Here is a 23,798-nt window from a genome sequence, read left to right as displayed (position 1 = left end):
TGCCTGCCAAAAGTTCAAAATTTCTTTAAATTTTTATATTTTTAAAATGTATATGAATTTTACATTTATCTCATATTAGTTTGCATTAAAACAAATATGAATGGCACTCTTAATAACTATGATGAAATAAAATTAATATCTAGTAAGATATGTCATAATGATTCTCTGATTTCTAATACCCTCTGGTATATTGTCAGTTATCTTTAAGACTATTCATATTCCGGTATGAGAAGAACAGAGGAAAAACATGTGCTTTGGCATCAGAGAGACTTGGACTGAGAACCTTCACTTATGCAATATGTTGACCCTGGGAAAGTTACTTAATATTTTTTAACTCAGTTTCCCAAACTCTGAAAGGAGAATGTTATTACCTAGCTCATTGATTGTTAAGAGGATTAAAAGAGAAAAAGGCATATGAAATGCCTAACACAGTGCATATAAAATGCTTAACCTAACATCTAGAAGGTCCACAATTTAAAAAGGTATACAAGTAAAATGAAACAATAAATATGAAAGTGCTTGTCAGTAGCAGAGTGCTAATAAGTTCTTACCATTATTGTTGCTCTACTCTTTGCCTCTTAATTTTCAAATACAGACACAGGACCGCAAAAGGATTCAGTACTAGAACCAGCATTTCTTCCCCATATTGTCTTCCTTGCATTATTGAGTTCTAGAGTCTAAAACACCTACGATAATAAGTAAAATAATGTGCAAATGTAGCCACTTATCGTTTAAAACAGTTTTGCCTATCTTACTTCATTTTTCACAGTAATCTTATGAATTAAATGATACATTATTATTATTATCCTCATTGTATTGTGAAGTAAATTATATTCTTATAGATAAAATTACTTGCTCACAGCCATAGAGCAGAACCAAGACTAGAATCTAGGTTTTTATATGTATTTTTGGGAATTCACAGTTGGAGTGTTTGCTGAAATGTGCTGAGTCTAAGTGAATCTTCTAATGGTGAGATGTAAATTTTCCTCAGTGAAATCTGGGATATTAGGATTCATCCAACATCCTATCCTCATTTTGAGTTAGGACACCACTTTCAGGGGCCCACAAGGTTTCACTCCAAGTCCATGGTATCCCTGTGGAGGAGAGAAATGAATTATTTCCAGCATGTAACTATGATTGCTGGGTTGTTAGAAGTTGTGAGATGAGAAAAAAACAATGAGGATAAATAATAGACTAATAAACTTGATCTTGAGATGGATCTCCTCTAACCCACTTCTGAATTTTGTTTGGTAAACATTTGTTTGTTATACTGAGCATCAAAAGGGGTAAAAATGACTGTGTCCCAGGTCCTGCTCTTACAGAGTCAGGCAGAAATGGACTGATGTTATAACATTCTTGTCCAGACAAATATTGGATTTAAATGCATAGGAATGGGGTTATTTTGATGCAAAAAGTCATATAAAAGTTTAATAATGAACTCCTGCATACCTTTTGTGTATATGTGAGAGATCCAGCATGATAAGTAACTCCCCCAGGTAGCTCTAGATGCCATCTTAAGCAGGTAAGATAGGGAGTTGGGAGAAGAAAGGAGAAATTTAGTTAGGGAGTTAATCAGGAAAATAAAGGAATACACATTTAAGATTTCCTTGTCCAAGGAAAAGAAATAAGGAGGTTAGGTCTTCCTGAGAGAATTTTACAATAAGTATCAAAAGTAACTTCCATCCAGCCTTCAGAACCCTTCTCATGAAATACACCTCTTGCCAAAAAGACATATTTTGGGGTGGTAGATTTTTGCTCTCTTACAGTTCTGTCTTTGGAATTTCTCAAGAAGTTCCACAATTTAGAAATTGAGTTTTTCATTTATTTCATAAAACCTGGCTCTCAGTCCTGAGAATAGATGAGTCCAAAAAAGCACTTGTGTCCAATTTCTGGAGACATTGTTGTGTAAGCAGTAAGAAGCATAGAAGTGTTTTGTTTTTAATTATAACAGCTCTAGAGTAAAACATACAGGTTTTTAAAACCTGATTGATCACTGGTTTACAAGATACAGGATTTTTATATCATAAAATGTGATTGACTTTTTAAAAATTTTCCAGAGAACCTTGGGAATTTTTTCTAAACTCAATTGCTTATGCACAAGCATTGCACACTCATAGACATGCAATGTGAGCTTGACTGTAGTCCAGTTTTCTCTGTTCTATCTGTATATGTGAGATGTACACACACACACATGCACACGCTAAGCAGTGCTCATACCAGGCTAGAAACAAGTGGATCATGTTCAACTTTACCACAACAGCTGAAATCTATCAGTTAGCCTTATCTCTGTCTAAAATTGGAAAAGCTTGCCTAAAGTATTAATTGAACCTCTAGCAAAAATCAAGATATGGAGGAAAATTAGTCAATTTCATTTTGAATTTTTCCCCTCTGTGTTGCATGGAATATAACGAAGATAAATATTTATTCTTGTATTATTTGAAGCTTTGCTTTTATCTGGAAACCATTCCTAACATAAGCCCCACTTTCACAAAATGAGAACAGTGGGTGTTCCCGTTGGGAGTAGGGAATGGGTTGTCATTCTCTTGGTAAATAACTGAGGCAGCATGATGAGTAGAATGCTTCATTAACCAGCCAGTGATTGGGGAATGGAGAGTGTGGTGTATGACTCACCGCCCCCTCTCTCCTGCAGTGGCCATACAAACTCAGACACAGATGTCACTAAAGTACACATGTAGCCTCACAGATTTTTTTCTGCTAGGTCAGAAACAGCTTTCTTGCAGCAGCACACCAAATATAGTGGGTAACCTGAGCAGTTATCTCTGAAACCCTCTCCACTGTCCCACCACTCATTATTAAATATAGCCACAACAAATACAAATACACAATTGGAATCTAAGAAATGTCATCTGTGTGGAGGTGGAGTGATAGAACCCTGATAAACTCAAGTATCTGGATTATCTTCATCTTCCAAGTGCTAAAGAATCCTGTACAGCTTGGTTTCTTTGGTTTTCTGTGGTCTTTGCATAATATTTCAGTTTTCTGAATAGCAAAAGTACCCTCACCTTTTTTTTGAGAATGCAGCATTCTACAGGGGAATGGATAGTAGTAGTGTTTTTTGAGTCTAACCTCACCAGGCTCTCACAGTGCTTTCTGTGTATGCAGATATCCTATCCAGTCTCAACTCCCCTGCCCTATTTGGGGATCAGGACACAGTGATGAAAGCTATTCAGGAGGCTCGGAAGATGCGAGAACAGATCCAGCGGGAGCAGCAGCAGCAGCAGCCACATGGTGTTGATGGGAAACTGTCCTCCATGAATAATATGGGGCTGAACAACTGCAGGAATGAAAAGGTAAGACTTGCTTCTCTGTCACTGGCTCTGCTAGACCTATTGGCTCATTTTCATCCAACTCTTTTAAGACTCCCAACCATTAATTTGCATCCAAGGAATTGGGCTTCTAGCTTGAGAGTTGTCTTGTATTACATTCAAGCATTATTACTGATTAACACATAGACTTCCACTTAGTGTGGGTTATTCCCAGGTACCCAACTTGCCTGCCTTTTGGTGTCTTTCTGCCCCATTCCAAAAGATTTAGAAATATTTTATAATAAAGCTGCAATATGATGTTTTTAGAAAATTAAAATATTAAAAAAGAAAGAAGATATATGCTCACAATGAAGGCCAATATGTTATTGTGACTCACCATTGAATTTATTACTAAGCTTCCAGGGTAAAAAATAATGGAAAATAACTTATGAAATTCATTCATTTACGTTTTATTTTTGAGTCATCAAATTAGTTATTCGGAGCTTATTCTATAATAGACACTATTCTAGGCACTGGAGATACAGCGGTGAACCAATCATGCAAAATCCCTGCTTTCATGGAGCTTACATTCCAGTAGGGGAATACAAGCAATGAAAAAAATAAATGATTGTCAGTTTTGTTGGGAGATAAATGCATACGGTGAGGAAAATAGCATAAAATTGAGGGAATAAAGATTTATGGGGTTGTAATTTTAAATGGGATAGCAAGGGCTCTCTGAGGAAGTGGCTCTGAGTCACGATCTGAATGAAGCAGTGGTGCAGGTTATGTGAAAAGTAGGAGGAGCAGTATCCCGGCAGCAGGAACAATAAATGTGGAGCCCCTTCCAATGCAAGAACATCAGCATGAAGGCCCGTGTAGCTCCAGTAGGACCAGAGAAGGAAAAGCTGTAGGACTCAAAGTGATAACCTAGGGCAGGCATGTTGACCTAGGAGCTCCTTGAAAGGCTTTGCATTTTACTCTCAGCATGATAGGAATCCCTGGATGGGTTTTCATCCAGGGCATTGGTATGATCCGACTTACGTATAAAAGGTTCATTCTGCCTAATGTGTGAGTCAACTGTAGGAGGTTAATAGAAACAGGGTATTATAACACATTGGGTAAAAAATTCTGATTACCTAATGAATGACTGAAATATGTCACTTACAGAAAACAGATGAAATTATTTTCTAGCTGTAAATTCTGTTTTTGTTTTTAACATGGCACTATATAGGATCACATGAGTGGAATAATGGGCAGTGTCCTTGGCAACAGAGTTCATTTTTTTTTAAAGATTTATTTATTTATACAAGCACAGGGTACAGTCAGAAGTGCAGGAGGGTGAGAGAATTCACCAGAGCCAGAGCAGGGAACAGAACAGGCAGACTGACGAAGTACACTGCTGAGGGGAGCAGCGGGCGCAGCAGGAGAGATCTGCATGCCATGTGGGACCCTCAGCCGGTGGCTGGGGATTGAACCAGTGCTGCAGAGGCTGCGGGCAGCTTTGCAACCCAACGCTCAACCGCTGTGCCACCGGGGAGGCCCCGAGTTAATTTTTAAAACTTTACTTCCATTCATATGTTTTATTCAGTAAAGCCAGAGAATATAATCCATTGACATTAGAACCAGGAACCTCCTCTTTGCTTACATCCTTTTAATTCTAACATGAATGCTTTGGTAGAGACTCCATTTCTTCTAAAACTTGTAGTTTTCCATTTACTGGAAGGAGTTTTGAACTAGCACATGGTAAAAGTCATAAGAGAAGTATGTGGTCATGTCTGCTATTATTTGAATTTATATATGATTATACAGCCATAACCAGAGTATTGTTTCCCTGTCCATCCATTTCACAATGAGCAATGATATCACACTCTTGGAATTTGGGTGTATTCATTTTGTAACAAATGAACACAATCTGGGAAATTAATTTTCTTACAGTTCTGGAGGCTAGTCTAAAATCAAGGTGTTGAAGGCCCATGCTCCTTCTGAAGACTAGAGAAGCATCCTTTCTTGCCTCCTCCCAGCTTCTGTGTGATATTTGGCAAGTTGATTAAACTCTCTGAATCTCAATTTGTTCACCTATAATATGAAGGTAGCAATCTAGGTTACAATGAAGTCAGATATATGTGAATATATATGCCTACAGAGTAGGCATTGTCTTATTTTTCCCATAACTATGTGACTTTGAATATACTGATTCATACACTATGTGTGTGTGCACACACATACACACAATTTTGTCACAGATCTGAGATTCTTCACAATAATGGAAAGGTCAGCAGAAGGAGACAGAGTAGGTTTTTCTATTGGCATATTAGCCAACTCACGTAAACTCCTTTCCAATTGAGTTGCTACACAAATCTATGGAAACTTCGAGTTTTTGGTGTTAGATCAGGGTTTCCCAACCTCAAAGTTATTGACATATTTGGCCAGATAATCCTTTGTCCTGGGTAGCTATCTGGCTTCTATTCATAAATATCTCTAAATATTGCCAAATGTCCCCTAGTGGGGGAGGGAGGAGAAAATTGCCTCTAGTTGAAAACCACTGGGCTAAATAAAAAGTATATAGAAGTATATATTTCAGACATTTCATTCCACAACAACAAATTATCTAATTTAAATAACAGTACTTATAATTAAATTATAAATAATTATTTGCCTTTGATTATTGTAGTAAATGAAATATTTCATTGAAAAATGCATCTAGAAATTTTGTTTGGAATGTTAACATATGGAATGCTTAAAACAATGTTTATATGATATTTAGTTTTGAGGGATAATGAAAAATAAATCCAGTTCCCTCTGTCATAATAAGCAACATCCTAATCAGTGGGCACTAAACTAGTGGTAAATTGATATTGGATATACTTGGCTTCCAGCATTGAGTCACTCTGTGACCCTATATTGTTGAATTTTGTATCATGCTATTGTCTCTGTAGATTAGTTTATTGGAGTTAAATTTTGGACACTGTAAAAGAAATATGCAATGGAAAAGTTCTCTCTATTCAGGGATGTGCTTACAAGCTCTCTTTAACATGATCTCCCTCCCAATAATATCTCTGTTTTGAATACATATTTTGTTCTGGAGTTTTTGTTTGGTTTCTAGAACTAAGATCTATCCTCATGTGTTAAGTTAGTTGCAATCAGAAGAACAAATTAAAGAAACTGTTAAAGGACTCCTCTGATGGTTGCTTTGGATTTCTTATAATAAAAATCTTCATCCTAATTTCATGATGTTTTGTAGGATAGTACTTCTGAGGATCAGATCTTTTTTCTGAGGTGAAGGAGAATGAATATATAATGTCTAGTAAGATGGGTAAAATGGATTGTGACAAATTCAACTGTCTTTAAAATTAACTACTGTGGCAATTTCAAAAATTTAAGAATTTAAGAAAACCAAGGTTTTCTTAAATATAAATATCTATAAATAAGATTTTAAATTTGTTCTTTGTAATGCATAATACAGTTTTATTTTATTTTATTTTAAAGATTTATTTATTTCTACAAAACTGGGGTACAGGCCAGATGCATGAGAGGGTGAGAGGATTCACCAGAGACAGAGTGGGGAACAGAACAGGCAGACTGACAAAATACACTGCTGAGGGGAGCAGTGGGCGAGACAGGACAGGTCTGCTGTACCATGTGGGATTCTCACTGGCCGGCCGGCCAGGATTGAACCTGCACTGCAGAGGCAGGTTCACAGACAGCTTCACAGTGTGGCACTCAACCGCCTGTGCCACCAGGGAGGTCCCATAATACAGTTTTAGAGAATTTTTTAGTGTTACTGTTATAAAAACTTCTATTAAGCATACCTTATCATTATCTTATTAGGATAAATTTTACAAAAGAGCATCTCACAGATTTGGGTTTCTTGAGACGTGAACTATGAGATGAGATTATTAAACAGGTTTACTGTGGGTTCTTTCTGATTGCCATCTGAGGGACAGAAACGACAAAAGAATTGGATTGCAGTATAGTCTCAACCAGGGCTTCAAAACCACCATGGCTATTCAGAATTGCCCTCACCTGGATGATCCCCATCATGAGTTCTTACATACATGTGTCAATCACTTATTGGATGAGGGCTATCCTGGAAAGTGGACAAGACTTTGGGTGCTGAGGCAGTGTTGAAGAGGTAGTGCTGAAGAGGGCCAGTGACTGAGGGCTACTGATATATGCTGTTGCCAAGGACAAAAATCTTTCTGTTTTAAAGAGGGATCTGAGCAGTACATCACAATGTCTAGTATACAGTGTGACATTTACTAACATTAGTTGGATATAAAACATGACCTGTACGTATCATAAATGTGGGCTTTTACCACGCAGACACAGGGTGCTTGTATCTTTATAACACATACAAGTTGCATATATATATCCATATGAATACATATTTATTTTACCTAGGACATATTTCACTTTATTGGGTAAATCCTTACTTTGGCATTTTAAAATCAAACAGTGTTGACTTGATCAGCCAGAACGGCACCAATAGAGTTGTTCTGGTTGGCTGTGTCACCGGATATTTAGGGTCTGTTAAATATATAGATTATGGGGACAATAGACTGTAACGGCGCCTTAGGAAAGTTATGCTCCATAATTTCAACATAGCTTCTATGCATGGATTGTGAGTGTCCTGCCAGCAGAGGTCTAGGTTACTGCCCTGGGTTTTAGCTTTCTATACCAAGAACACCAGTCATCTCCATTGCAAGTACCAGTGCAATTAGATCATATTATGGGCTAATTGCTTCCCAAATTTTGTTGCTTTGACATTTCTAAGATAGAAAGTATTTTAGTCATGACAATACACAGCAGAATTTTAAACAGGCTGCTTCTAAATGTCCTTAGAGCTAAGCTAAGGGCATCTGGCTAGAATAAAGGCAAGCCAGAGGGAGCCTTTTTAGTGTTAAAGTATGTTCTGTAGTTTTCTGATCTACTTAATGTTGGGATGCAGATTTGCTGATTGCTTAGAGTCCTTACCTCCATAGGTATTATGTAACTTGGGAATCTGGTTCTTTGTCCCTCTTAATAATTTTTATGAACCAGTAGAGTTGCTCACTAGAGTCGCTCATAATAAGCAGATTATACATCTATAAGCACGTGGCCTGAATTCCCCTCGTCTTCAGAGAATCTTTTCAGGAAAATACTTGACCTCCTTGGGTATCAAAGTGAGCTACTGTGGGCACTCTTACCATATTCTTTCTTCCTCTTAATATATTGGTGGGATTACATCTGTAGAGTGAAAGAATTGGAGGGGATGTGCCATTTTTCTAGTCCAATCACTGAAATCACAGGTAGGAAAACAGTCCCAGAGAAAGAAAATGGCTTTCCCACGGTCCCATAGTGAACTCATGGCAGAATAGGAATCAAATATCAGCTTTCCTAATTCTTAGTCAATGATATTTCTATTTATGGAAATTTATTAGATTTCTGTGAAATCTTTAAGCCTATTACATACAAAATTAATTCTTACCTTGGTAATCTCAAACCTTCATGGTATAAGAAAGGGTGAAAATAAATACTATGAAGCAGAAAAGCACTGAGCCCCTGTTTCCTGTATAATTGTCACCTTCTGTCTGGATAGGGCGTTCTTTCCTGCCATGATGACCATTGGTTCTGGCTCAGAAAAATAATAGTCAGGAGACAGAAGATTGAAAAAGACTCATACTGTATAGACAAGGAGACCAAAGAGGTGGTTAGACCCGGAACAATAATGGAACTAGAGACCGCAAGGTGTTTTTGGAAAGAATATGGGCATAGGAGTTAATTGATCCTGGGTCACAGTTTCCAGGTTCAGTCCTAAAAGCAGCCCATGTCATTTTCTAACTTATGGAAGTTTCTTTATATCTGTGAGTCTAAATGAGCACATCTATACCACAGACATAATTATCCTTTCCTTAAAGGATCCTTTTGAGTAAAAATGAATGTAAGGCATATATCTAGCATAGGAGAAGCCCAGTTAATATTAGACCTGCTCTCACTTTAAGATCTCAGACAGGTTGTCAAATCTGTTGTTAATTTTGTTAAATTTTCAGTATTTGATACTTATCAGGATTCATGGCTAACTTATTGCTTGTTGGGGCCAAAATGTCTTTAGAGTAGAGGGTAATTAAGAAGCTAATAGGTTCTTTCTCACAAAGTCAAGATACGCAATTTTTCCCCCAATTCTTAAACTAACTTTTATACTCTAGCTACCTTCTAGGACTAAGCCATGATCAACATGAGTATGTTCAAATTTGATTTTATTAAATGATAGGACATTTTTGTGCTGGCTAGTTTAATATGTTTTTTCATGTTTTAAAAAATCAGAATTTCAGTCTATGATTTGCGAAATATTTAACCTGATTCCTGATAACCACATACATTTCTCATACCAAAATAGTACTTTTTCAGTCAAGTAAATAGAAAAATAATAATTTAATCACCAAAGCCCAATGTAAACTTACTCTTATCCAAAAAAAAAAAAAAGCAGTTGTTCAATTTTTACAAGTGTAAATTTTGCTTCTTAGCCATGCTTAGCAAAAACATCAATATATTGTGCATCAGTACTACACTGATGTAATACTGCCCCCTTTTATTGGAAATGAAAAGCATGCTGGACTTCTGTTTCACATTGTCAATTGCCACAGCTCCTTGTTGTTTATACGATTGATTCAGATATTCATCGTTGCATGACAGAATAAGTTCAGACAGAAGATCAATATAGCCATGCAACAATAAGTGAAACACGATTGTGAGCAAATTATTTAGCACTGTGTGTCTGGAATGAATGAGCTTCTTGTATAGCACACAGACTAGTGAAGTTTTGTTGTTGCCAAAGGTTATATAGTACTGTTTAGTCAGGATGATAGTGCTTTTTGGTAAATAATTGACTAACATGTTCAATGCGTTTTTCTCTGTTACCAGTTCCCAAGAAAACAATTTGTGCCATGAGGGGTATGAACACATTAAAGATATTACAGTAAAGGGACAAATTCTAATTGTGACATCCCCACTTGCAAAGCAGAGCGGTAGTTGGTTTTTAAAGAAACATTTTTGAACTACTATCAACTTCATTACAAGAAGTATTTTATAATGCTTTTATGCTTGAGAAATATTATCTCATATAATACTTTCCTTGCACCTTCCCAGATTTGGAGATGTAGGTCTTACTCCCTTGTTTCTCAGATCAGAAAACTAAAATCAACTCTAGATCATTTTACTCCGGTATTCCCTCTCTCCATCACTCATTTGTTTCCTACATCTCTGTGAGATTGACAGGGCAATTTTCCCTAAAATCTAAAACAAGACATATATCTGAATTTCAAACATCAGTTTTAATGAACTGAATGTTAAAATCATAGGATAAAGAAGTCTACATGGATACATATGCTTCATGCATATTTCTTTGATAGGAATAGCTATGTTTATATTTGTGATAGTATTTTTCTAAAGCAGCATACACATCAAAAATGCTATGAAATTGGAAAAAAGATATGAGTTTTACTTGTGTTAAATTTTACATTTGAACCAATAACATTGGTCACTAGGTAGTGCTCTATATAGGCTTCTGGCTGAATGTAATCATCAAGTTCCTTTTATTTCTGTTGTCAGGGCTACTTGATTGGTTGCCTAGCTACTAGTTTAAGACCTAATTCATAAAAAACAACAACAAACTTGTTTGGCTCCTTTCTTCTCTGCACATTAAGCGGAAAGAATGGTGAGAATTTATATAGGTTTACAAGGTTCAAGATACTTTGTAGGGGTAGGAATGGGGAAAAGAGCAAATATAAGACCTTTACTTTTGTTTACAAGTTTTAAATCAAGAAAATGTCCAGTTAGTGGATGGCCTAGTAAGAGGATTAAAATTTGATATATCACAGTTAATTACCTTATATAGTCACTGGTTTGGGCATACATAGAACAAATTTATTATTAATGAGGATTTTATAACTAACCTCCCACTGTAACAGGGCCTTCCTAACCCATAATCCAATCTCTTAATCTTTCTAGATCAGCTGCATTTCTACTCTTTCTGAGCTTAGAACCTGTCCCATTATCATTGAAGAAGGACTTTTCCAATGGAAAGACAGCCAAAATGCAGAGAGAGATATGTTACATATTTAGTGTCAAGTGACTTACTGCTGTCATCACTACACATAAGGACATTCATAAAGTATTTCTGAGAATTCTCAATCTCCAAATTAGATGTGTTTCATCTAGATAGCCTTTAGGATACACTCAATATATTAAACTATTTAAAAATATCTGAGATGGAGAAAATTCAAAACACATGCTGTTAGAAATTTTTCAGTTACTTAAAACAGTCATATTAGAGAAAAATGGTAGTTAAGACTCCAAGTTGACCAAAACACTTTGCAGAAACACTTTCAAAGGTAAGACATAGACCATTAGATGACAAACCACACTTAAAAAATCTAGTAAAACTTGAACATTTTAAGTTGGTTTCATTAAAATACAACCTTAGGAAGGTTGAGTAGATACACTAAGCTCTTCTCACAAAGCTCCTCGAGACTAACAAAGACTGTCTAGATTCTCATCTTTTAGGCTTCTCAGAGAAACATGAGGTAGTACTTGAAAACATTCTATATTATTTTTTTATCTGCATGTATTTGAGATTTGGATCTACCTGGATTTCCCTAGAAGCTCTAAGAGAAGGATTTGCCTTGAAGTTTATGTGAGCTTCTCTAGATTTTGACATCCCATTGCACGCTCACTTGTGCACCTTAAAAATTTCCTTCAGGGGCCTTTGTGCTAGGGTCTAAAGTCATCGACTTGTATTCTTACAGGGTCTAAAGTCATCGACTTGTATTCTTACAGAATCATAAAATATTGACCACATTATCTCTAGCCCAGTGATGATAAATCTTTTTCCCCTGGGTATATGAAGTTATGAACTTTTTAATTTTTATAGAATTAGAGTAAAAATTCAGCATTCTCCCAGCAGAAACACCATTAGCTGGCAGTTTTTCAATCCATTTTTATTGGAAAATTGAATCAGAGCCAAAAGAGACCTTCCATATCAATTAGTAGAACCCTTCATTCTGCAGATGGGGAAACTGCAGCAGAAAAAGTGATTTGTCCAAATCCAACAACAAAGTGTGAGTGAAACTGGACAAGTCCCCAAGACCCTGATATTCAGTCCTATATGTTTCCCAGATTCCAGAGTAATGCTTATGTGCTCCTGTGATGTTTATGTTAGTAACACTGAAACACCATAAGGTCTAAGTGCTAAATTCAGTCCTAGTGCCGCTTATATAATTATAATCCTTGTCCATAGCGACGCCAAGTGAGATGCCTATGATAACATGACTAATCACAATATTGGTTAACTGGAACATTTCATTTTCCAGGCATCCCTGCCTGGTACACAGTAGGCACTCAGTATAATATTTGCTGATTTAAGTTGTTGCCAGTAACAGAATTTTCTGTATTTATATTTTATGCAAAAGTTTAGTTTCTTATAATTTTTAAAAAGATTTGCTCAAACCTGCAAGAAATGGATGAGATGGATAATATTTGTCACTCTTCCTAAGCGTTTTTTTCTTTGCCAGTTTTAGAAAAATGATAGTAATAACAATCATTAAAATACCAGTGTTTTGTTTGGAAATTTCTATTTTTCTCTTAACCGGTGTTATCACACTTAATCCCAATAGCCATCCTTAGAGGTAGGACATTTATCATTCCTCTTTTACAGATGAGAATGAGATTCAAAGAGCTCAAATCATTTGGTTGCATTGCTTGCAAAGTCCTGTTTTCAAATCCCACATTGTTCCCACAGTAGCCAATGAACTTCTCCGTCCTCAATACCAACCTCTGCCTGTTTGTTCGGGTGAATCCTAACTATAAGCTCTCACAGACCATACAGCTGTCACTCTACCCATGTGCATGTGCCTGTGTGAATAAGCCAAAGTGTGTGTATATGTGTTCTTATATGTGTCTTTCTCATGGTGGGTATCAATATATGAACGAGTCTACCTGGCTGTGTGAGGCTGTCCGGTGCATTACTCTCTACCTCTTTAAGGTCTGACTGTCAGGTCTGTGTGTCTGTTGTGTGTATGTATCTGTCTGTCTGCATTTACTTTAGTCTATTTCTGTGGGAATGGATGTCTCCGGTGTGTTTGCCTAACTGTGTGCATCTCTCTCTGTGTGTCTGCATTTTTCTGAATCTTTTTGTCTCTGCGTGTCTATTTGAATGTGTATCCATCAGCTTTGTGTATCTTAAGTACATCTATGGGTCCGAATCAGTCTGTCTGTCTGTGGCTGTTGACCTGGGTGCATATGTGCCTTTTTAACAGTGTATAAGTATCTGTCAGTGTAAGACTCTTGAATATATGTTCTACCGTGTGCTCCTTATGGCCTACTTGGTTATTTTCATTTTCAAGTTGTAGATACAGGGCTGGATGTGGGGAGTATATATCTACATGTAGGTATACTTTATGCATTATGTCCATCATGCTCCCCCCTCAGCATTGTCTTCAGTCTGTAGATTTGAGACTGGAAGGAGTGGGGAAGAGGAGAAGGGGGAAGAGCAGAGAACAGAAGAAAGGAGAGTGCAGTGGAGCTTGGTGGAGGGCTGTGGGCACTTTGGTGGTAGGAAAACTCTGGTGACTGCACCTGAGGGGAGAGAGCCTATATTGTGAAAAAATAAACAAGAATGTTTAAAAAAACAACTTTAAAAAATGTGCCATTGGTAGTACTCTGGCAAAAGTTCACTTTTCACTACGATCCAGCTTAGAACCTTTGACATTTGCAACTAAAATTAGAGTTTCCCAAATGCCTTTTCCTTTATGGATAAAAATGCTTGCTTTTATTTTTGGTGCCACCCCGATTTTCCCTTTATATCATTTTATAAATTATAGCAACAGGATTGGGTCTTAAATCCCACAAAGGGTGTCTTGTAAAATATATTGTCCAGCAGCTTTTGTTCACTACACTTTCTAGGTTACAAGAGTACCCTGCAGTTTTCAACAATGATCACTAATTTTTTTGCCTTCCCAAATGGAAGATCGATGTAAATTTATGAAGAGAAACCATAATTTGTAGTCCTTTTGACTAAGTTAAAGTGTCAATATTAAAATTAATTTTGTTTCCCATCTATAAAATAAGAATAAGATAAGCATCTTTTCTAGTTTAAAGAAATACTGTAGTGAACTCATTAAAAATCATTTGAGATTTTCAATATCTTTCTATTCTTTTAAGAAGATAAGTTCTCTAATTTTAACACTCCTGCCAAGGAAGCTGGTAGCAATTTATTCTTTCTTATTCTTTTTTTTTTTCATTATTACATACATGTCTTTATTCCTTTTAATATCTAAACAGAAATACTTAGATAAGCTTATACATACAATGCACATCTACTTGCATGAATAAACTATCCACCAATGTCAGATCAGAGTTTTACTTTCTCTTTTACTTTTTTTTTTAATTAATAAATTTTATTTTTATATTCCTCATACATTTGCAATCCCCCCATTCTGACCCCAATCCCTCCCCTCCCGCCCCCCCACCCCCCAAAAAGTGTCTCTGGTTCATAGTTGTTTGTTGATTTTGATTTTCACTTTCTTATAGTTATTCATTTTCCTGGTCCCTTATTTAAGTTTTCTAGATTCCTGCTATGAGTGAGACCATCCGGTATTTTTCTTTTTCTTTTTGGCTTATTTCACTGAGCATGATCCCTTCCAGTGCCATCCATGTTGCTGCAAATTGCATGTGTTTATCTTTTTTGAATGCTGAGTAATATTCCATGGTATATATGTACCACATCTTCTTGATCCAGTCATCTATTTTTGGGCATTTGGGCTGTTTCCAAAGCTTAGCTATTGTAAATAGTGCTGCTATAAACATAGGGGTGCAGGTGTTCTTTGGAATTGATGTTTCTGTGTCCTTTGGGTAAATACCTAGGAGTGGAATTGCTGGATCCTGTGGAAGCTCTATGTTTAGTAGGTCCAGAAATCTCCACACAGCTCTCCTTGATCTTTGGTTTGATGTTTTAACATTGGTAATGGAAAAGGTCCTTTGAAATCAGTCATATCTGGGTTCAAATATGACTGTAATACTTGTAATACAAACACTTGTAATACAAACTCTAGTGACACTTGTAATACAAACTCTGTGAACTTGGGCCTGTTACTTTCTCTTGTCTGTGCAGAAGGAGGAAATGATCAACATATTCTCTATGGTTATAAAGAGGAATTGATCAACCTATTCTCTATGGTTATAAAAAGATGAAATAATATATGTGAAGCATGGTAGATGAAACATACTCTTCTGGCTTCCCTATTGTTGTTTACAACCATGTGACAACAGGATGTTAATAAGAAGAGCTCACCACTTAAGATAGAAGGTTTATGTTAGGTGCTTGGCATTCAAAAAAAAAAAAAAAATACTGACAAAGTCCCTTTCTGCCCTGAAGGAGAATATTGTCTGATTTGAGAGATGGGATAGATACACAAAAGGGGATCTGACTCTGTGGGGTCCAAATGCCATATGAGAGAAATGGGCCCCCAAAGGCAATTAGGCTCCTGTAGATCAAAGGAGACCTTGCTGATCGATGACTGATGTGGAAAGAGAGCATGTTAGTGGAGAAGGAAAGAGTTGAAATGCCTCAAAGAGCAGACAGGCAGAGAAGAGATGCAGAGAGGAGCAACCAGGCAGGGTCAGAGCATGAGCTTAGATGGAGCATGGGACTCTTATTAGGAGTAATGGCAGGATCGATGGAAACCTTGAATGCCAGGTTAAGAAATTTACTTCGGTGTGTGTGTGTGTGTGTGTGCGTGTGTGTGCGTGTGTGTGTGTGTGTGTGTATAAGAAGATGAGAGAGACAGAATAATGATAATAGTGGTGACTGAGGTAAAGTGAATATATTTATATAAATAATTAGCAGAAAATCAACCTGTTTGTTACATACATTATAGAAGCAACTCTTCTCAGTGGAAGAGGCCTGAGGGTGGTATAGAATTATAAACCCAGGGCCTCCCTGGTGGTTAATTTCTCAGCTCTGTCATGCTATCACTGCTGTGGCCTGAGTTTGATTCCCAACCAAGGAGCTAACCCATATGGCACAGCAGACCTTCTGTCTCACCCACTGGTTCTCGGCAGTGTATTTCAGTAGATCTGCCTGTTCTGCTCCCTACTCTGTCTCTGGTGAATCCTTTCACACCCCGCACCTCTGGTCCACATCCCAGTTCTTCTGTGCATAAATATATATTTAAAATAAAAAATTATAAATCCAATTTAAAATTTGAAATAACTAACACTGATGGATAGGTATTTATGAATGATAAATACTTTTATTTTAAAATCTCATGTGATTTTTATAAAAGTCCTATGAGAGAGAGGTTATTATTATCCGTTATCATCCTCCATTACTGTTTAAAAGAAAAAAACAAACACTGAGAACTAATGAAGTTACTAAAGGTTCAAATACCAACTCTCCTCTATAAAAATTCGATACTTTCCACTGCACACTTTTAGGTTACTATTATTGGTAACTTGAAAGAAGAACCCCAGTCTTACTCTTTGCTATTTCCCCAACCATGAGCCAAAGATGCTCAGTCATTCTTCATTGCTTGCTTGCTTCTAATTAGAGGCCAGACTTTGGAAGAACTTGTTACTCTTATGGGGATAAAAAAGTTATTTTCATCTGAGCCAGTCTGTGAATTTGTATGCATCTGGCCTTCCTTAGACAGAAGAAATTCATATTATAGGAGAGTTGCCTCTTACTAGACCTTTGAAAAATTATGAAGTCTTTTTCAGCTGTCCCAAATTACTCTGTCTTGCTGCCACTTTCTCTTCTGTGTTCTGTTCTGGACATTGTTCAGTTTCCTACAGTCTGTACTTCTCTGACGCTGCCTTTTTACTGTGTATGAGAGTATATTTCTCTCCTTTCCTCTTTCCCTCCTAATCTCCTTCTTACCCCCTTTCTACTCCCCCATGCCTGCACCCCTTTCCTCTTCATCTTTTCATTTTACTGCCCCCCTCCCTTCTTCTTTCTCTCTCTTTCATGCCCTTTATTTCACTTTATAATTTCTCATTCTCACTGCAATCTTGCAGCCTGCTGCTGTCAGGGTGCAATCTTTAAACACATACAAAGATTTTCCTCCAAGTTCTTACAGTTGTGAGGGGCAGCTGCTGTCTCTACTCTTTTCTATGGCAGGGCTCTAGTATGTGTAATTCTTGCATCCATCAAGGCTCCTCCTCTGTAACAGGAGCTCCAGAGTACACACCCCCATCATCAACCATTGGGCTTCTAAAACTTTGCGTAGGAATGAACCATGCAAGGAGGAGGCAGCATAGCATAGGGGTGCTGAGAGACAACCAGTACAGATTTATTTAGAATCCAGTACTGGCATTATTTATTTAAATGGCAAGGCAGTAAAGTCTTAGACTTGAATAACTTCCGAAAGTTAAATTGATAAAATACTGACTTAGAAAGCTTTGGAAGCCAGTTTGGATGCTGATCTTCCTGATTTCATGACTTATAACATAAAACAGAGTCGTCACATAAATTAAGCTGTGCAGAAAATTAAAAGAGATTCAACTGGGATTTTGAATCCAAATACCTGTCTTCTAGTCCTACCTTGGACTCTTGCTATCTATGTGAGATGGGGAAGTCTCTCATCTGAGTGATCCTTGATATATTCTATAACATTAGGGTGGTTGTGCTTTACAAATGAGATAAGTGTGTGAACGACTTTATAATTTATAAGCTGCTGGTGGTCACCAAGGCTACAATGTGTCATTTATTGTATGAGGAGCAGTGTAACTGAGTTGCTGATTGCCACTTAGTAGGGAGGTTGTATGCTGTGTGCCTCCTGCCTCCTGTTTTATTAAAATGAGGTAGATTCAAAGCTGCCTTTGGCTGATAGCATGAATAAGTAGCATGACATCACCTTTTTTTCTGTAAATAAAACAATTTTTTTTGTTTGTTTATCATCTTTGTGGGTGGTGGTGGGAAGGAGAGGATGTAGGAAGGAAGTGAAATCTATTTGAAGTGAATCAGGTCTGTTGTGCCAAAAGTCTCTGGAGTTTTATAGGAAACATTTATTTTATTCTCATAGAATTAGCTGAGGATGAATAATTAGCTAAATGTAGATGGATATTCTGTTCACCACAATACAGTCAGATAACAGCACTTGACTTTGTTCAGACTGGTTTTCCAGAATCATTTCTGCAAACATATAATTTTAAAAAGTATCTTAATGAGAGAAACATTATCTGTAGTTGATGTCTCAGGGAATTCTTAATAGTGATTTATCTTCAAGTAGGAAACTGTACGAAAGATGAAGTTTGCAGTCAGATTCACTTATCCAGAAGGAAAAGAATACAGCTGTTTAGAACAAAAGACAATTATTCTTAAAATGAAGTACAGAGAGGGAGTGCTATAAATATATTGGTAGTTTTCCTGGGAAAACTAATATTTCAAACCAAACAGTTCCTAAATATATTTACATTAAGATTTGTTTGTTTATTTGTTCTGAGCAATCTGATAATCTAACCTTTCATATTATGTTACCAAAAAGAACATGGTCCACAACTTGAAGCATGATGTAAGTTACAGCTTTTAATCTGCTAGTCCTGATAGAGGCCAGAGAACTGGCCAGCCCCTTCAGCAACATTTTTTGCTATTCTTTTGTTATTTCAACTATGGAAAACTAAAATTTTGATCATAATAAAATTTGAATATAATTTTTATTTAATCAGTGAGGAGTTAGTCTTTTTAAGGTTATACCTTTGTTTCACATATATGCAGTAGAAATAAATAAGGGCTGTAATCTTAAAACTTTTGTTACATTGCATAGTTTTTATGCTCATGATCTTCTTTTCATAACTCATTAAAAGTTCTGAAAATACCATTAAAAGTTCTTCAGAGATTTCAAAACCCTGCTAAATATAATGTTCACATGGAAAGTTATTTGATACATGAATAACTATTTTTTTTCTTTGAGACTGCACATTAACTCTCACTAGACAGTTTTTGGATTGCATGAACGATTTTTTTACCTTCTAGCCTGTTCTGTTCCCAAGTCTGTCCTTGTCTGGACAGGTGATGGAGAGGGGCAAGGAAAGCAGCTAGCTTAGCTTTAGGAATAAATATCTACTTGTTTATTGATGGTTCAGTAAGAGAGCTTTTGGAGGTGTCACTTTCATTTTATTTAGAATTTTTTTTAATTAATTTTTTATTGAAGTGGCATTGCATTGTAATATGTTTCTGGTGTGCATCACTGAAAATCAACATGTGTATATACTACTTAGAACCATCCTTCATTCTGCCAGAAAGTGTTTTAACTACATTGAAAACTACATTTTAACTTGCTTTTTAGATCAGGAAATGAAATTCCAAATTTAAAAATATTTTACTGCTGCATTCCCAAATTTGATATGCAAGACTGAATTCTAATTTATTAATTAAAAAATTAGCTTCACAGCTATTATTATCTTGATATTTAAATTGTTAAAACAGAAAGTTGAAAATCAATTTCTGAGTTTTTGAGAAATAAAGTGCTATCTCTAGCCTCACTGTTAGGGCCCCTAATACACTGCTTTTCATTGTCTATTTTCTGAATGTGAAGATGGCAACCTTTTCCCCCCAGATAAAATAACAACAAATTAAAAGTTCTACCCAGATTCACTTTAAATGGAAAGTATTTCAAGTTTGTGTCAAATAAAATCAACTGTGAAAAGCAAGTGATTTTTTTCCATATGTGGACACAGTGGAAAGGAACAATAAGCATTTGCACCCACCCTCCCTGTTTGCCGACTCTGATGACGAACGGCCAATATGTGGCAAGCACATACTTCATTTACATCATATGCATAATGTACTCTATCTGGGATATTAGCTTCTCAGGGTTTTCAGTGTCGCCTAACACACACAATGATCAGCACATTTTTTGAGGCTGCAATAATCAGAGGAATGCAGCAGTGATGTGGGAAGTAACACGGCCTAATGATGTACCCATTGTTCTGTTGTCATCCTTCCTAACCAGTTCCGGGGCCCTCAGAGCCTAATAAAAGGGACATGAATTTAAGAAAGTAAAACATGGAACTGGGTGCAAGAATAATGCATCTGTTCCTGAGCTCCACATTCAAAGAAGGGAAAATATTGACTACATACAACACAAACTGCCCCAAAAGCTTTGTGGGTCTATGCATATGCTTATGTAATCTTCAAACAAGATGTGCCAGCTTTTATAAATGTGTCTAGCCTCATTTAATCTCAAATAAGCACTGCGATACAAAATAGATATAGGAAATTAACTAAATCTTCAAAAATATGCAAAACATAAGTTCCTAATAAAATATTGGCTGCTATGTTAATAGCATGCTGTTTACAACATTTATTCTTAGTATATTAACCTTTTAGTGGTTTTCACACATTTACTAAAAGATAATCATCTCATAGCAGTTTTCCACCCATTCGTTCAAGATTCTAGCAAGAGTTCAATACTGCAAGTATTTTACAAAGCAGTTTGCATGTTCCTGTTCTATAATGGTTTGCAGTATTCCCAAATAACTCTTACACATGAGTTCAATAAATAATTGGAATCCCAGATGTTTGAAACGGATATAGCAGATACACTGTCGCTGTATTTTAAATACAGCCACTTTCCCTTTGTCCTCTCATCAACTTCACAGCATTGCACTCTGCCATTTTCAGTTCTCTTCTAATTAAACCTTAGATGAGCATTTGGCTTGTACGTGTCCCCACACGTGCCCCTCTCAAATGCAGCATGTGGAGGCATCCTGTGTTATTGTTGCTGACTTGAGACATTCCAAGGAAGAATTTTACTTCTTCACACTGAACTGTAGCATTCTTTGTCCCTTCAGTTCACCTCCTTATAAAGAAATCGCTGCTACTGAGAGATGATTTGCCACTTCAAGTTGCATATAACCAGAAATTCTGCCTCTATTTGTTTCTGTGCCCTCTCCAGCATCCCTAGACGCGGCTCCCGTTCGGTTTGTGATAAAAAATTATATTAGCTGTCAGTCAAAAAGAACTTCTTGATGACTTTAAAATACAGCTGCTAATTTTTAGCAACTCAATGAAATGCGAGAAAAATCCAAATTTTATTTATAACAGCTGTAGGTTATTAAATTTAAATTTTGGTTGATAGATACATTACCCTCCCTATGCCGTTTTTCTTTATATGGCTAAAAATGATTCCAACTTTTATGTCTTGATTTTTTCCTCTTTGAAACGATTGCATTAATTTCTGGCAAATGCTGTGACATTATCAGAGAAAAGTTGTTGTTTCAGTTCTTTTAAAAGATAGAAGAATATTATGGCTACATTTGGAAATTTTTAATTTGTATCTTATTTAGTCTGGTGTGCAATGTGACACCAGTTAATTGTACGTTATTTTGTGGTAACTACATGTTAACTCTGTTGGAAGTAATGGTAATTATACTGTAATTGATATCAGTTCTCCCACATCTTTGGGAAACCATGCAATTAACACATATCACCACAGTTGGACACTGTCTTTTGTCCTTTGTAATGGTGCCATGCTGGAGTACTATTTTGAAGTGGGTCCTAGTTTTAAAATGATTTTTAAAACTTAAAATTTCAGTTTTAAAATGATTTTTTAATTTTCATGAAATGAAAACAATTTCTAATTTTTAATTTTACTTAAAGACAGTCTTGAGTTTTTATTTTTCATTTGTAAAGTGATTTGTGATTTTTCCCTTGACTGCCGTTTCCTAGAAAGATAATAATAGTAGTAGAATATACACAATCTTGATGTCTTTTTTTGAAGACAGGTCCTCTTCTTAGGGATAATTTTTGCATTTATGTTACTTTGCTTTCAGACGAAAGGGGATGTATTCTGTGCTAGTGTCACCGTGATGAATGCCAAACTCGGGACATAGTGGCGTGTTTACGCCAAATTCAGATGAAAATGTTTTCTTCTGATTTTGCCCACCTCTCCTTTGCCTTCCCCTGCCTTTCTGTCCCTTCCCTTCTGTCACATTTACCTGTGGTGATTATGAAGTTTCTGAAGTAGCAAATAAATGTTTTTTGGTTAAGTGTGGTCATAGTTTGATAGGCTTCCTTGACAAATGAATTATCTTTGAGTGATTTCCTTAAGAATATGAATAACTGCTCAGAACTTCATATGACTTGGAAAAGTGATTTTACTAGTCTAGTGCCTGTGGTAGTGCAGGGAAAGAGCCATGGAGATCAGTTAGTTCAGTTCCTACTTTCCAGCTGAAGTAACCAGGGACCAGCGTAGTTTATCAAGAGCACATATGATGCAGAGTAGTTCAGTGAAGGAGCATGGGACAGAATCTGGAGGCTAAGAGGCATATTCTGGATCTGTCACTGCAGAATGCAGACTTTAGGTAAGTATCCTAGTCTCCTTGGTCTCTGTGTTCTCTGAATGAAGAGACCTTTACATTTTCTCTAAAACTTTCTCATGCCCCTGTGTTTTTTTTTTTTTAAAGATATATGTTATTTTTGTAGCACACATATTTCTTTAAATTATAGGAAAATCTCTTAGGAAATGTGATATTTATAGATCTCATAAATTAAAACTAAATGCATGCTGGCAATACCTCACATTTTTTTCCTTTTTTGTATTTATGTTTCTAAGAAAAAAATCTCAAATTTTTCAGTTTTCTAGTTAAAATTTAAATGGAAGGTATATTTTTGAAGAAACTATTAATTCTTGGTTTATGTAGCTTTGATGTCTTCAACTTGAATAAACTGCACCTGTGTTTCCGGAATCATTTAAAAGTACACATTGTAAATTAAATAGTTATCTGAAATCAAGTACCTAGCTTTTAAACAAATAGAATTCCCAAGATTACTTTTTAGGCAAAGACATTTGCTTAACTGGTCATTAATTTTATTATGACTGACATTCTTTGTTCATATGACAAATGTTAGAATAACAAAATTATATTTGAGGCTAAGTGGAGATAGAATTCTCTAGTTTTTAAAATCATATTCAGTTTTAATAGGCATTCAAATAATTTTATAATGAAACTTTTGGTGACCTTATTACTGAAACAAATAGTTAATCAGAGAATATTCAGGAACAAATATACATCATGCCTCTGTACATGAATAGAAAGTTTGAAACCACATATAAGTAGGCGTTGGGCTGCCACACAACTGGATTTGCTTAAATCTGAACACTTTATAACTCTAGTTGGGAGTTGCAAACTTATAAATAACCTTACAATTGGTTAAAGCCATATTAAAACCATATGAATGAGACGAAAAGCATTTGGTTAAAGGGGTTCAGTAAGCACTATAATCCCGATGAAACTAATTTAACTTAGTGACTCCCAAGTCTAAGACAGTCTCATACTTTCAGAGTTAATGCTGGTTTATCATTTATCTTCTGAGGGTTAGTGACAAAAGTCTAAGTGTATATTATAAGAGATATACAGGATATTATCCTTGCCAGTGATGTGGAGAGAAAACTTGCATAGTTTGGTATACTTTTCAAATCTTGAGGGAAACTTGTTGACTTGTTGTACATCTTTTGAAAATGTTTTTGAAAACTCCATAAAACATACCCACAAGAA

At 36.1% G+C, this 23,798-nt stretch overlaps 1 protein-coding gene across 3 annotated transcripts in view; it reads left to right on the top strand.

Annotated features, from left to right (window-relative positions):
• Nucleotides 1-23,798, top strand: part of SOX6 (SRY-box transcription factor 6) — a 349,859-nt gene that overhangs the window by 273,093 nt on the left and 52,968 nt on the right. For all 3 annotated transcript variants that reach the window (XM_054699396.1, XM_054699395.1, XM_054699394.1), the window contains one exon: nucleotides 3,124-3,311. In XM_054699396.1, coding sequence (XP_054555371.1) covers nucleotides 3,124-3,311 — 188 coding nt within the window. The remainder of the gene's footprint in view (nucleotides 1-3,123; nucleotides 3,312-23,798) is intronic.

The sequence above is a fragment of the Talpa occidentalis genome, unplaced genomic scaffold (assembly GCF_014898055.3).
Source record: "Talpa occidentalis isolate TD23 unplaced genomic scaffold, MPIMG_talOcc4v2.1 talOcc4.3, whole genome shotgun sequence".
NCBI lineage: Eukaryota > Metazoa > Chordata > Mammalia > Eulipotyphla > Talpidae > Talpa > Talpa occidentalis.
This window is presented reverse-complemented; position numbering and strand designations above follow the sequence as displayed.